Source organism: Procambarus clarkii, chromosome 34 (genome assembly GCF_040958095.1).
Source record: "Procambarus clarkii isolate CNS0578487 chromosome 34, FALCON_Pclarkii_2.0, whole genome shotgun sequence".
Lineage (NCBI taxonomy): Eukaryota > Metazoa > Arthropoda > Malacostraca > Decapoda > Cambaridae > Procambarus > Procambarus clarkii.
Window position 1 is genome coordinate 36579845 of NC_091183.1, and position 16414 is coordinate 36596258.

Sequence of the window (16414 nt, forward strand, 5' to 3'; positions counted from 1 at the left end):
GTGAAAGGTGTGAGAGGTTTGCAACACTATTAGTGCCAGGACAAAGAGGGTCATGTTATGTGGATATGCTACAGGAACTACATCTCACAACCGTAGAGGAGAGAAGAAACGGAGAGGCTACGGTGATAACATATCCCGAGGGAATAGACAAGGTAGAAAAGGACAGCCTTTTTATACTGAGAAAAAACAGGACAAGAGAACACAGGTCGATACTGAAAACGCAAATGAGTTGAACCGGTAAGTAAATACACCTGTATGGGTGATCAACAAGTGGACAGTTTTTTAGTTAGTTTAGTTCATTTATTATGCACCCCATACCCATCTTGTGGGCGGTAGTGGAAAGGGTTACAGAGGCACATAATGGGCTCAGGGACTGAACCCCACAATTCATTTAGCTAAGCAAGTTACAATCTTGATGAGCTAGTTACAAACTTTAATATAAGTCGTAAGTGGACAGCCATGAAAGAAGTCGTGGAAGCCACCTCCATGTACAACTTTAAGGCCAGATTCGACAAAGAATTCGAAAGTTAGGATAGTTAAATTACAACCCAACAATAACCACAAAGATAGTAGTAGGCAGGCATAAGGAGCTAAACATCACTTCCCTGTAGTCAAAGTTGAAAGCGAAATTCGTAGATTTATAGGTCAAATCACATATCGATAGAAAACATGAAGTAGGATCGACAAATTAGTAAGTTCGATTATTTTTACTTAAAATCACACAACATGAAAAAAGTTTAAGTAACCACCACCACCCTCTCTTACCCCTCCCGCTTGCGTGACCCTCCCAGTATATACCTTAATAGCCTCGTACATTCCCCTTGTCAGGTATTATTATAAACCACTATATTGGCACTAATTACCCCAGCAGCCCTGGCCAAGACGGGAGGTTAAAACCACGAGGAAATATGTTAAGACAATTACTGGAGCACAACCGCCTGCCTGACTCTTCCCTCCGTGATTGACGAGACAACATATTATCATAGATCTTGTGTAATTAACGACCACTCGGGGAGATGAGGTCGTCAAGTGTCATGCCTTGTAACAAGCATGAAAACAAATAATAATATAATTAGTGTTACCAAGGAAGTTATCTGTCTTTGCTTCAGGAAATTTACAACATTTAAATGAAGGCAAGGGATGGGAAGGCACTTATATATATATAATAAAAACAGGGAAAGTGGTGAGTGTGGAGGTGGTAGTGGAAGGGATCGATCAGGTGGCATTCCTAGCTCACCTGGGGAGGGGTGAGGGGCCTTGCCTCACTCAGTACACCATGTGCCCTCACTACGGCCTCACCTCCCACGCCGCCTCTCACACACCTGCCTCACACTGAGACACCTTCATCGTGGGTCGAGAGTGTGAGCGCAAAAGTTTGTTATGGTGTGAACCCGCCAGAGTTAGTGGTCCTGACCTCTCGGGAGTGATGCTCGGGGTCCTGTGATGCACCTCTACTAGTGATGGAGCCCAGAGTGAACCACTACTAGTGATGGAGCCCAGAGTGAACCTCTACTAGTGATGGAGCCCAGAGTGAACCTCTACTAGTGATGGAACCCGGCGTGAACCTCTACAGTAATGGATCCCAAAGTACTGCAGCACTTATAATGACACCGGAGTAATCCTGCACGAGAGAGAGAGAGGGATACGAGCGTGAAGCTATACCCTACAGCCATGTAGCCCAGAGTGACCCTGCACTAGCGCTGGAGGTTTGAGAACTTGCGCCAGTAGTAATGCAGGCGGGCCAGCGCGAGTCTGCACTAGCCTCAACCACAAGTATCAGCAACTTCAGAGTCAGGGGCTCTACCCGGTCACCCATAGCGGTAAGACTATATACCTCGTGGTCTTCACACACAGCAGTTGTAAAACCCAACTTAACTTCTGCTCTCTCAGCTTTTGAAACATCAAATTCGATGGTATTATACTCTTTATATCCATTATTCAAACTAGCAGGGAAGCCAAGCATCCAGCCAAGCACCTCCGTAGCCACCTGATGATCTAAAATACTCAAGAATTATGATATAGATGTTTTCACACATTTAATCCATCTCGATTTTGTTTTTCTAGTAAGGCGGACTATTATACGGTAATAATATTAATACCGATAAAATGAATCTTAGAGTCACAGACATCAGCAAACGGGGAAAAAAGACGACATTCCGTTTCGTCCAAGAATATTATTGTTCAGGATGGACTTAAACGTTTGTCCTGGACCATTATCAAGTCCAGGATGGACTTAAACGTTTGTCCTGGACCATTGACAAGTCCAGGATGGACCTAAATGTTTGACTCTTTTATGGATGTACTGTACTTTTTATGTAAACTTTCTCACAGTTATCAATGTACAACCATTTACGTAAAAAAATCTTTGATTTCATTAATTGTCAAGTGAGGTAAATTCAGGTAAAGTCCAAGACGGCCCTAAACGTTAATTCTGGACCATCATTAATTACAATGAAGACCCAACCCACAGTCTTGAACCATTATAAAGTCCAGAGCGTAATCAAACCTAACCACTTTTCCAGTAAAATGTGTATGCTCACTGTTTAATAATAATAATAATAATAATAATAATAATAATAATTATTATTATTATTATTAATATTATTATCACACTTTTAAAATAATAATTCAATAAAAAATATAAGGTCTACGGACAAAGGCTGCCACATCTCATGTTGGTTCAATGTCGTGTAGTTGGCGTGACCTTATCTCCAGCAGTCTCTGGCATTCAGCACACGAGTAAATCAAAACTTCACAAATTGTCTATAATTATATTTTCTTACGGTCTTGTTTTACATTCCCAGACGAAGGTATAAGAGTTCGCCGAACACCACGCCTCGTCTGACCTTTTTATTCCGTGAAGTGTTTTAACTCTTTCCGTCTCGCATCTCCCCTCCCATGACCTTATCCAAAATCTCCACCTTCCCTAGCTCTCTTCCTCATTTTCCTCAGCCCCTTCACCTTCCTTCCCCCTCATCCCCTATCCTCCCCTTAGCGTCTTAACCTTTCTATTCCACCGACCCTCGCCCTCCCTATTACCTATATAGCTCCTACCCCTTCCTCCTCCCCATCCCAGTCAGTGGGTAAAGGTACTGCTGCCACCTGTAGGATGGGGGTACGAGTGAATTAGCAAAAATGTTAAATAATATATTACATTTAACTGTCTCCTCAGAGCTTAGGAAATAGCACCAAGCCGAGGTAATAATACAGCGGATGGCCACCAGATTTAATCAGGAACACGGTGGATAGCAAGGTCGTGGCGCAAGCAAATTATCTTAATTGCGTTCCTGGGGCCTGATTTACCCGCAGCGAGAGGCAGGTGGAGGTATTTTTACTCTCTTGCTCAAATTTATTATAGTGTAAGACGAGCCTCGCCCTGTGGATATACCAGTATGCCATCCGTCTTTATCTGTGATTTATTTCGAGTTTTATTACTCTCATAGCCTAGCCTCACCAGGCGTGTCCGTGAGATTGTCGTGATGATCCATGGAGGTCCAAATAGCCATCACAGCAGGACGCTGTCAAGTTCATTCTTGGAAATTTTAACCTTTGCTCCAGCTATAGTTCTTATATTTGCTATAGTTTGAGGTTGAAGACCTCCGCCGTTGTTCTCCAGCTGTGCTCAAACCAACGCCATATTCATATTTAATTTTGTTTTCGTTATATTTTATTGTATCTGTTCAGAACCTGTAAATAAAATTCTTATTATTATTTTTATTATTATTATTATTAAGTGATTATACGATAGCCGTAAAGGTTCACTGAATATTTTTTAGCTTGACTGGGGACGTGGACAATATTACATTTGCAAGATCACCAATGCCTTGATGAAGACCTGCCATCATTGGAGTAACATTCATTGTTTTGACAGTTCTCATTGCCGTATCTATCTTCCTAGCTGATATTACAGGGCTATATTTTATTCCTATGATTGGACTTCTCATTCTCGGAGACAGGAATGAGAAACCAATTTCTCATTTCTGTCAATTTCAGGAATTTCTGACTTTTCCCAAGATACAATTCACAGTAGTTGCTTATACTCCTCCGGTGAACAAGCCCATCAGCTGAAAGGAAACAAGACCAAACGTTTCGGTACAGCATATTTAGCATTTCGTAGAATTTCTTTTAATTTTATGTTTCCTATATTGTTATATCAACATAGTCCCCTCAGCAGGTATATACATATAATGTTCTCTCTCTTGTTGTGCCTGTGGCATTTGATGGTGTATTGTACCTGTAGACGCCTGTCTGTGGTGCTTGCAAGGATCACTCTCCCATGGGCTTCTATGTCTACTGTTCCTTATACTCCATATTCCTGTTTTCATTTCCTCAATTGGTTTAACAGTATTTATCAGTTTTTCTACCTTTGTGTAAGATGATCTGGTGTCGATATTAATGAATTAATTAGTATAATTAATAAGTCATAATTACATTTAACTCTCGAGAGTGCTTTTAATAGTGTTTGATAAATATAAGTGTATATTGCATACAGGGATCAAGGCAACAGTATGGATTTGTCACGGCCCTTGTGGATTTATTCAACAGTGTCATCTCGCCTGACTGCAGTTGTCCCCATATGTTGCGAGTGCTAACACCGTAGCAGGATGCAGGTGGCAGACAGTGTCAGGTACAGGGAGGCTGTCACCAGACTCAAGAGACTCCTCTACGACCAGCCAGGTTGGGAGTCTGTTCCAGAACCCCCTACAACCTGCCCCCACCCCCAGCAAGCCTCACACACACATGCGGCCCACACCAACCACCACCTCCCCTACCAGCCCACAGGTACGCTATTTCCCACGTCTTTATCATTACAGTATTTCATATTTTCAGTGTCGTTTTGTAGAGGATTTTCCGTTTTTTTGTGTGTGTCAGGGTAGATGTATATTGTAATGTATTTCCTATTTCGTGTCAAATTCTTCAAAAATAATATATTTGCTATGTGAAGCAGAACAATATTTAAAGAAACTTAAACCCCATTTTAAACTTAACTAACAAATTAATTAAATACAATTTTTTAAACTTTTTGTTTTATACTATTCCTTATATAATAATAATAATAATAAACTATCTGGAGCAAGTGTTGCCAATGCACCAACTCACAGGCTGTGTACAGAAGCTGGCAGGGTATAAGTTGTTGTTGTGTTAGATTCAGCTACTGGGAACAAAAGTTCCAAGTAGCACGGGCTATGGTGAGCCCGTGGTGGACTTACCTGGCACAGGAGCGGGGCTGTGTCGAGTAGCCGAACCTCATTAATACTGAGCATCTTTATTACGTGTACCGCACCTGTTGATGCCATCCCACTCTATCCGTATCATCCCACACATCCACCACTAACATATTGTAGCGAAAATCCAGTGCTACTCATGGGCCAGATTCACGAAGTAGTTACGCAAGCACTTACGAACCTGTACATCTTTTCTCAATCTTTTGCGGCTTTGTTTACAATTATTAAACAGTTAATGAGCTCCGAAGCACCAGGAGGCTGTTTATATCAATAACAACAGTTTGGCAAGTTTTCATGCTTGTAAACTGTTTAATAAATATAACCAAAGCCGTCAAAGATTGAGGAAAGATGTACACGTTCGTAAGTACTTGCGTAACTGCTTCGTAAATCTGGCCCCATAGCAACAACATCTGCACTTTTTGTCAGGAACTTAAATGAGGTGAACAATATGGAACACAGGCTCTGTTCAGCCGTGAATAGGGCCCATTTTGGCAGCCTGTACATTGTGCAAAAAAAGTATGTACATATAGAGGGAATGACTGGCGGAGTTCTACTCACAGAGTTATACTGCAGAAAATGAATCTTTCAAACTGTAATGTAGACTAATGTAGGCTAATGTAGACTCTGAAAAAGAGCTAGGACACTTCAGCATTATATAGGTGAATGTACGCAGGCGATGACGAGTCACAATAACGTGGCTGAAGTAGTTTGACCAGACCACACACTAGAAGGTGAAGGGACGACTTGAGAATAGTCCAGGACGGACCGAAACGTCGTCGTCCCTTCACCTTCTAGTGAGTGGTCTGGTCAAACAGGTGAATGTACACTTACCAAATATTTGAGAGCAAATGGTATGATTTACCTGGAGCTTGTTACTCTTTCATTTATTCCCGATACGAGATAATATCCTAATATGGATTAGGTGAACCTAGCTAACTTTTCACCTAAACTCAAACCTACCATATAGATAAGAGTAAAACAACAGTGTTCTGAGCCTAAAATGATAATACACAACTAAAGATTGGTATATATGCGTGTGTTTCAGTAAGGTGGGATGGTGGGGGTGTAGGTGGCGTGAGCACCCAGGTGGGCAGGGAGGAGGCGGCGTCACGATGGCTGCTGGAGCTCCTCAGACACCAGGAGGATCTCATAACCCAGCTCGAGCGGGAGAACGACTTTCTCAAGGTCAGCAACACCTCTTAGGAGAGCATTACACCCAAGCTTGTGATTTGAATTTTCCCGCAATCACATAAATGTTATTAATGCAACATCTACTTAAATTACAAATGCTTGATATATTCCTGTCGCTACTAAATATGCTGTTATTAAAGTAATCAAATCCTTTGTGGACGACATGATTGTGTGGTCAGCGAGAGGTGGTGTCTGTGGGTGAGGGAGTCCGGAGAATGGGTCAAGACAACCAGGAACTTAATCGCCGCCTCGCTGACGCTCTCAGTCAGGCCATCGCCATGGTCAGTATCTCCGTCTCTCTCGGTCTATATTTCTTAAGTGTTCGTAGCCCCTCAGAAGGCAAAGCTGCCATCACAACATACGCTTTGTATATAACAACATCTGAATTCTGAATATTATGAACAGATAATGCAGACGAGGAGTCACAATAACGTGGCTGAAGCACGTTGGCCAGACCACACACTAGAAAGTGAAGGGACGACGACGTTTCAGTCCGTCCTGGACCATTCTCAAGTCGATTGTGAGAATGGTCCAGGACGGACCGAAACGTCATCGTCCCTTAACTTTCTAGTGTGAGGTCTGGTCGAGATAATGCAACTCTATGGACTCAGTGGTCCCCATTTCAGTCTCCAGTGAAGACTGATACAGACCCGGACAACGCCTGGTACCCCTTCCAGTTATATATATAATTCATACACAAGGGGAAACAGTAAGATATAGGCTCTAGAGGTCTTCAAGATCCTCAGATGTTCGAGGAAACAAGGATGTTCATTACATCCTTGTTTTCTCAGGCCAGAATCAAGGATCCATACAGCATTTTGCCTGTGGATCGCCGCACTAAGATGGCCGCCCTTGAGTTACATGTTTTACATCACATTAGCTTCAACAGTGACAGGCAAGCTCAGGACAGTTCCCATTTTATTTATGCTATTGCCATTTATATAATTCATGCACGCAATTCCTATACAACTGTGCGTTTGTAACCGTGTTAATTTCAGTAACGTCTAAATAACATAGTTTGCATTCCAGGAGTTTCCTAATGTGTTAAAGATATGGATAAAATAGGTGTAAATGTTTGAAAAGACACTTGAATGCGAAAATGCTATCTGGTTTATAAATATCCAGCTAATTGTGGAGATACAGTTTCTTGTCCCACTGGGCCTGTGGTGTGGTAGGCCCAGGGGACAGATTCACGAAACAGTTATGCAAGCACTTACGAACGCCTACATCTTTCCTCAATATTTGACGGCTCTGGTTACGTTTATTAAACAGTTTACAAGCATGAAAACTTCCCAATAAACTGTTGTTATTGTTATAAACAGTCACCTGGTGCTTCGGAGCTCATTAACTGTTTATTAATTGTAAACAAAGCCGCCAAAGATTGAGAAAAGATGTACAGGTTCGTAAGTGCTTGCGTAACTGCTTCGTGAATCTGGCCCCAGAGCTTGGATGTGGGTCGACTCGTACACCACGAGTGGCCAACTTTACCCTTGTTTGGGGCCTGGATATAAAGTGTTATATATGTACTGTCCATCAGGGGGAGGCGTCGGAGGCGACCAGCAGCAGCAGCAGCAGCACGGAGAGTGGACAGAAAGACGCCACCAACTCCAGGATCGCGACACTCACAAGGTCTCACACTCTTCCTCTTGCATGGCGAATTATTTGCCATTTCTAATAATTGTATAACATTTAAACTGACGTGATTTTTCAAAGCATATTACCACGGAATAAAAAATATAATTATAGCATGAAACATCTTGGAAATTCCAGGTAAAAAAATGGTGTGGATATGTTTGTTGTATCTTCCCTGGCAGGGAGAAGGCGACGCTGCAGGAGGAGGTGCGTCGCCTGCAGCACTCCCTCTCAGTCATGACCCAGAGAGAACAGGAGGCCCTCACCAAGCTGAGGCAGGCCCTCACACTCGCTCAGGACACACACACTCACACCGCTCAGGTATGGAAATACTCAGTGTCCTCTCACAAGTCTTGGCTGAGAAAATAATGAACCTGGCAGCTATAATAGAACACATCAACTGACAAAGTACAGCGACATTTGCCGATTTCCGGCAGAGAAATGGATTTGTGCATCCACACTATTACAACATAACAATAAAGTTACACTGATTAATATTATTTTCGTGTGAGACTTGATTTACCATCTGCATTCATTTAATTTATATGGACTGGCCAGTGTAGTCGGTACACAACTAAATAGTCCAGGGTTAGATTTCCGAACAAGGCGAAACGTTTGCTTCAAACGTTTACCTAGGGGGTAAATATTGAATTCTATCAATGGCCTAGGGCTCTACGGGGAACTCATTAAGCTTAACAGCCTTCCTGTCCCCGACAATAAGAACTAAGTAATTATCAAAAGAATGCACCAAGCCTGGAAGATTATGTAGCAAGTTAACAGAAAAAAAGCATATTTAACGATATGAACGAATGGACAGTAGAACGCCCTGGTCTCTTACGATTCTCCACTACAGGTTCGCGCCAGCAGCGAGTCAGCCCTGGAGGAGCTGTCTACGCTACTAGCGGCGACGAAGCAGGAGGGTCAGGAGCTGCGGAGGCTCCTAGAGGAGGCGGACAACAAACAGAAGAGGAAGCAAGAGCAAAAGGATGAGCAGGTGGCCAGACAACAACAGAGAATCAAGGCCCTTCAAGAGGAACGGGAGGAGCAGGAGCAAGCAATAAGTGGGCTGCGGCAGGAGGTGCGAGAGAGCAGCAGGAAGGTAACGGCCCTGGAGGAGGACCTGCTGGCGGCGAGGGCTGCCAGGACGCGCCTGGAGGTTCAGCTGGAGGAACAGCGTCAGCACTCAAGGGACGCTCATGCCAGACTCGATCAGATCATCGTGGCGTGAGTACTTTAAATAATAACTTTACCTCAACTCCCTTCCGCCATATATTTCTCTCTTATCAACTGCCTTCACAAGCAGTGTTTTGAGCAGTTTACAATAAAGCCTTACTAGTATTTGATGATAACTTGCTTGGGAGGATCCATAAATTTTCAAGGTAAAAAGTACACCCATAGTGGAAGTACGATTCCCACTCAAAAGTCACGAATGGTAACTAATAACGCATACCGGTGTGTTAGACACTGCTAGGATGGCGGCGCCGGCGCCAAGACACTTTCCTCCTCACTTACTTCTTGTTTTGATGTATTAACTTCCCTGTCGCTTCTTTCATTTCATAATTATTATGAGTAATACGTTGCCTCTGTTTTTACGACTGATTCAACGCATTATTTTCTCCCGTTTTTGTGACCGTCTGTGTTTTTTGTTTCCTGACGTGTCATCCGGATGCTTAGTCGGAGCGGGGAGGCGGCGGCGGGGACGGCCAGGGCCCAGGAGCTAGAGGACAGGCTGACGGCGGCTAGGGAGGACACCTCTCGTCTCCTGCTCGCCATCACCACACTGGCGCAGGTAGGTCACTACCTTCTACTGTACTCCAGCTGCTTACCTGCTAAATCATTCCCTCTTCTGTCCTGCTACCGAACTTTTTTACTCGCGTCTTGATTTATTGCACTGTTGTCTCCAGCAGTGGCTAGTTTATCATGCATGCACAGCTCCTGTTGTTTAATACAAATATTATCATCATGTTTACATTCAATATGGCCAAGTACTGTAGTGTGACTTCGTTTTCCTTTAGATTATCTTCCCTCTCCTAAAGTGACAGCATCACACAAAGATATATAGCTTCTTTCTTCTCTCAAGTTACGCCACTTCTCTCTTTAGCGGATATAAAAGTTGAGTCATTCATTACACCTGTTGCAGCTTTTATATATATGTGTATAATATTTAATTATTATAGTGGGTCAAAACGAGCTGCAGACTTGTTCAACATCTGATTATTGCATTTGCTGAATTAAACCAGCAGAATTTGCAGAGTCGAACTTCAGTTGCTGGACCCCACAAGTCTAACTTTTGTGTGCATGTGTAGATATTTCCCTTAAATGATTAAGAATAAGTTAAGACTACACAGTAATGTTGCAGGGCTCTGGTCGGGGCGTGGAGGCGGACACTACTGACGATGTTAAGAGCGAGCGGCTGGCAGCCGGGCAGCAGCTGGGCGCCGCCATCACCGCCATACAGGCCCGCCATGGTCAGTCCACAACGCCCATTCACTCTCCCTCCTCCCTCAGAACCTCACAGCTACGGTGCTATCACACCTTAGGAACCTCAGGAGCTATCACTCCTACAATCTTGCCTCGCATGTTCCCATGTTCTACAAGCTCTGTGTTCCCACTGAGTCAGTCTGCCTCATATAATATTCATCACTACCTCCCCACCGCCACCATGAGTCAGCTACTCATGAAATATTCACCATTATCATCAGATACGATCATCCACTCCACATCGTATATATGGTACTAGTTTTAAACTGGATAGCTTATATATAGTTTCAACTTGGTAGACTATACATTGTTTTTCAACTGGATAGGCTGTATATAGTTTTGAATGAATAGATAATACACAGTCTTGATTAGGTTAGCCAGAGGCAAATACATGGTTCAGCCTAGTCGAGTGGTATATTAGATTTAAAATCAGTCGCTTGGGTATACATTAATATTGCATACATTAAACTTATTCAATTTCTATTATAATAACATCTTGAATAAGATAAGTTAGTTAAATTTTTTTATATTAAAGTTCTTTAAACCAAGATCATAAATAAGACAGTTTAACTATACTCTATGCCTGAAATAATCTAAGAACTGCAATATTTTAATTCTTGACTTCGAGGCCAACCAGGGGCTCGACGTTGGCCAAATCAATACTTCGATCAGCGTCGATCGAAGTCAGTTATTGTACACATGATCTATCGTGGTTTATCAAAGATCCACTGTGATATTGTAATAGACGTTTGGACCAGTTACTACGGAGCCGTTCTAATTTCATTTCAATAGATAACTCAACCCGTCCTCCTAATACAACGTCACATTTTGACGTATACTCTACCTAAGGCCAAAAATTGTTGTACTAGAAAATGGTAGCGACTCGCAAAATTATCATACTCTCTCGTTTTCTGTTTTGGATCCTTTGGTAGGTCCTCTGGTATAAGGGCACTTTAGTACGACAATTTTTTGACGTTAGTACAACAGTTTCCGGACGTTGAGAAACCTTAGGACGGGGTGGACTGAGCCAGATTGATAACATTCCCATCAAACTGGCTCTCGACTAACAATACAATAATACTAACAACAATAATAATAATCATAACAACAACAACAACAGCAGGCAGACCACACGTACTAGCCAGGTCCCGGTGCGTGTGAAAGATACAGATCACAACAAGACCCATTACAAAATTTGTTATTGGTGTGAATCATGAGGGAGGGGCGGCATTAGACAAGTGTTCTGGTAAGTGTCTGCAAACTCCACCACCACCCTCCTCCTCCTTCTCATACATGTTGCTGGTACTCCACCCTCCACACCTGAACTCAACACATGTTAGTTACTGGTCCTCCACCCTTCACACCTGAACCCCACACACATGTCTATTGTCCCAGAGAACTGTGTATGTGGTGATCATGTCTCTCCTGTTTCTTCTCTCTTCCAGTGACGTAGCTGATCACATGAGTGAAGACTTGCTAAACAATTTTAAATTATTATTTGTGCGCTTGCTTTTAAACAAATTATTGCAAAGAAATACTACCGTCATTAGATATAGAATATGTAATGAAAGTATTGTTGGCCCAGAGTCAGAGGTGAGGTCCCTGAGGGACGCGGCCCAGCAGCAAAGTGAAGCGATGGACCGACTCCGAGAAGAGGTGGCCAGCATGAGACAACAGCTGGCCTCTGACAACGAAAGCTATAGGTAAGATGACTTCCAAGCACCCTATCAATATTCCGCAGCTCACCCTACCATCGCAAATACCCACAAAACCCACCCTCATCTCCCAGATACACCTTAAGATACTCCACCCTTCCCTCCCATCTGCCAAGGGGTATACATTAAGCTAGGTGTTTAATAATTCAACCAACATAATTCGATATTATGTTGGCTGGGATATGTCTGAGATACAGACAACTCTCAAAATTCGAATGTAATTGTAGTGTCCTGTATTGACTGATCTCCAAGCCCTCGGGGTTAGGTGTATCCAACTATGATAAAGACTTACTCGAGCCGTGTATATTTTTACAGGCTCATTCATGCCCGTGTCACCTCTTGGGGTGGCTTAATCTTTATCAATCAATCAGCGTATATTACCCACTAAAGTCCGTATCCCTTTATATCCCTCAATGACAGTGAACAATCTTTACGTGCTAATCTTTGTTACAACTTTTATTGTTATTATTCTCATTATATATTAAACAGCAACATATAATGAGCAAAATAGAAGCATTAACACACGACAAATAGTTCAAGAATATACTAAATGTACTCAAGTATTTACATTTCCTATTTCACTTCTAAGAAGTATTTGTAAATATATACTGTATAAATAATATATATTCACAACTAAGAAGAGGATGGGTGAGTGCTTTATTTAAATCTGGCGGTGGACCGGTGTTGCGCACAGGAAAACGCGCGCGCAGCAGGAAGAAGACGCGGCCCGAGTCCTGGAGGAGTTGCAGCGGGCGCGGCAACAGGTCTTTGTGTCGCAGGAGCAGGCGCGGGTCCAGGGCGCCCTCTACCAGCGAGCCCTGGACCAACTCAAACAGTCCCAGGACAAGACGACGCGGGCTGAGCACCAGGTACGTCCGGAAGACGCCAGTAATGTTATGTTGTTGCAGGACTCGTCTGGAGGAGGTGGGTCGGGGCCTGGCCGTTGTCCTCACCACTACTACTGCTGCTGCTGCTGCTGCCTCGTCACGCAGCCAAGACTCCTTACAAGCTCCGGGGCGCATGTCCACGTATGATAGTGGCCTGCCCACCACACCTGCAGCTCCAGACGACCCCATACCTGCAGCTCCAGACTGCACCACACCTACAGCTCCAGACGACCCTACACCTGCAGCTCCAGAAGCTCCAGACTGCACCACACCTGCAGCTCCAGACGACCCTACACCTGCAGCTCCAGACGACGCCACACCTGCAGCTCCAGACGACCCCACACCTGCAGCTCCAGACGACCCCACAGCTGCAGCTCCAGACGACCCCACAGCTGCAGCTCCAGACGACCCCACATCTGCAACTCCAGACGACCCCACACCTGCAGCTCCAAACGATCCCACACCTACAGCTCCAGACGATCCTACACCTGCAGCTCCAGACGACCCCACAGCTACAGCTCCAGACAACGCCACACCTGCAGCTCCAGACGACCCCACACCTGCAGCTCCAGACGACCCCACACCTGCAGCTCCAGACGCCACAGATGCTAACGCCAGTAACACCACCGTTCACCACACACCTGCACCCATACCCAACACACTCACCAATAGCGACGTAGCGGAGACAGAGGAAACCAATGACCAACAAGGACTGACAACTGATCCAAAGGAAATCATGGAAGTCCAACAAGTAGATATAAAGAACAAGAATGGAGAGAGGAGCACTAGCAGCGACGAAAAGAGGGAGAGAACAGACAGACAGGCAAAGAGTGTAGGGAAGAACGGGGAAATGGAAGACAGGACAGAAGGAGCAGTAAACAATGTGGGACATTCAAACAACAAAGAAACAGATCAAACAGGTCAGTCAAATAACACTGAAGTCGAACTGCAAGTTAATAAAACAGAAGAAACAGAAGGAAGTATGAACACAACAGAAGAAAAGGACGAATGTACAAACGCAAATGAAGGAGACAAAGAGACAAGTATGAAAGAGGAAGAGACGCCAGCCACAGGGGTCCCGACCAGTACACAGGACGAGTGTGGGTCTGGCCAAGAGGACGGAGAAGGTATTACTGAAGACCCGCAGCAGAGAGAGGCCGATGGCGCCAAAGTGGACGGTCTTGCAGGCCAGGAAGAGGGTAAGACGGAGTGTGGTAACTGTGAGACGTTGATGATGCTCTTAGAGTTTGTTGGAGGCGCTGTCGAGGGGCTGCAAGAGGACCTTGAGAAACAGGGGTCGCGGCTGGGAAGACTGATACAGCGCCACAGTTCACAGTGTGAAAACTGCCTCAAGTACCAGTTAGTTATATGGGCAACCTACAACAAACTTAACAGTGTTGACAAATATACTCACTTGTTGGGGGACAGGATTGATGCGCTCACTCGCAGGTGGGCTGTTGCAGGCCATTACCAATTCTCCACGTACAGATTAGGCTTAGCTAACTGTAGTAGCATGCACTAGTATCTCCATGATTGTATTTGTATGCACCGGAGTTAGAATTTAGACTAGTTTTTAGCTTTAGTACACCATCTGATAGCATGCTAAAAGCAGATTAGTCCATTTTTATATTGTAATATCAATATTTGTGTTAAAAAATATAACAGTTGTTCTTAAATATTCTTGTTATGCTATTTGATAATGACGAGTTGCTCATTATTTTTCTCTTGATACTGGGTTACTTTGAGCTAATAACAGGGATGAGTTTTGATATATACGATGCCATATTAACTGTAGTAAAGGGTGTACTCATACATACCATTGTTTTTCTTGCTTCAGAGTTCTAAGTATTTAGAGCTGGCAGAGGCTGTCACCCGTGAGCGGGACGCCCTCCGTCGGGAGATGACCTACCTGCGACGGGTGGCTGCGACCTGTGATCCCGCTTGCACGGTGAAGTGCGCCTCTGGTGTACCAACGGACCACGACACCTCGTCGCCATCAGGCGCCGCCCCAGCAGGAGCTCCAGAGGATCACAGGGACCAGGGACCAAATCACTTGGCAGAGGAGCACGGCCCAGGACACGGTCAAACCACACCAGCTCTCCTCGCCAGCGACGCCGTCTTCAGAGATGTGACTGTCGCCCCGGGCCTCACACTCCTTCACTTGTATCAATAACCTATCGTTTGTTTCAATGTGATCTTCCAATTGGACCAGTAGCTAACATATATCTTATGGTATTCCGTGTTTAATGTTATGCAGACAAAGGCTGGCAGCCTAGTCTATGTAGAGACACTGCTGGCATTCTTTCAGAAGAGAGTATGCACGAGCCATCTGGCTACCTCAAAACTGATTTTCTCTACAAGGACTCACAGCTTGTCTGGAGAACAACAAATAACGAATTACAAAATGCTAGTTCAGGACTAGATTTTGTATATTCACATACTAAGACCACAACACTAGCTGTGTTCAAAGTGGTTATATCTACAACTTGGTGCATCTTAACAACTTTAAATTGTCCAACTTTTGTTTTTTGTGTGTACGAAGTTCATCTTGTTAACTGACAAATAAATGGAGTGCGAACAGAAGTTATCAATATGAATGGATTTATAACATGTTTGTACGATAAAGGGAGTTTGAGCAAGGAAATAATTTACAAATTCCAAGATTTTATGCTTAAGGAACTTCACCACAGACAGATTATTATGCATATTAATGCAGATGATTTGTTATGTAACTTAATATTTTAACTACTGTATTTTCCAACTCCTTCGTGTATTTTTTCGCATGTACAAAAACGATCAAACTTATATGTAAGTATTTCAAAATAAATGTGTGATAATACTTGTCTTTATATATTCAGAGTTTAGTATTTCTAAGTGATAATATCAAAGATGAGAGTAGACTTCATAGATAAATTTGGACTGTGTTTACATAATCAGACAGGCTACAGCCGCTACACAATAACCAATGGACACCAACGCAAATACCAGACAAATTTGTATAAATATATATGTTGCTAAGCAGGAAATCATAAAAAACATACATAAATGTATTCAGCAAGGTTACACAATTCTGATCGGTTAGTAACAAGTTCCTGACATTTGAATACTTTACGCTAGGCTGGGAGGCCAGAATTAAGAGCCAACGCCACTATTTGTTGGATGGAAGGAAAATAATATACAGGTATTTAGAAATTCCCAAAAATAAATGGAAGAATACGAATAATATGATTATTCCCTGGATCAAGAATGGGGTAACGAAGTCTACCACAGAGAATGGGTGTGG

At 43.5% G+C, this 16414-nt stretch overlaps 1 protein-coding gene across 1 annotated transcript; it reads left to right on the forward strand.

Annotated features, from left to right (window-relative positions):
- Positions 1-1287: 1287 nt before the first annotated feature.
- On the forward strand, positions 1288-15970 carry LOC123762047 (adventurous-gliding motility protein Z). Its single transcript, XM_045748251.2, has 12 exons — positions 1288-1820; positions 4546-4782; positions 6271-6410; positions 6596-6697; positions 7954-8045; positions 8231-8369; positions 8902-9272; positions 9723-9837; positions 10408-10516; positions 12115-12232; positions 13153-14330; positions 14969-15970. The coding sequence occupies exons 2-12, from the start codon at positions 4605-4607 to the stop codon at positions 14974-14976; spliced, it is 2550 nt and encodes an 849-aa protein (XP_045604207.2). The 5' UTR covers positions 1288-1820; positions 4546-4604; the 3' UTR covers positions 14977-15970.
- The last annotated feature ends 444 nt before the right edge of the window (positions 15971-16414 follow it).

What these genes read in the sequence shown, in the direction of transcription:
- LOC123762047 (XM_045748251.2), top strand. Translation starts at nt 4,605, where the DNA reads ATGCAGGTGGCAGACAGTGTCAGGTACAGGGAGGCTGTCACCAGACTC. An exon ending in GGGAGAACGACTTTCTCAAG is followed by an intron (nt 6,411 to 6,595) that starts GTCAGCAACACC and finishes TTGTGTGGTCAG; the next exon opens with CGAGAGGTGGTGTCTGTGGG. An exon ending in CCATCACCACACTGGCGCAG is followed by an intron (nt 9,838 to 10,407) that starts GTAGGTCACTAC and finishes GTAATGTTGCAG; the next exon opens with GGCTCTGGTCGGGGCGTGGA.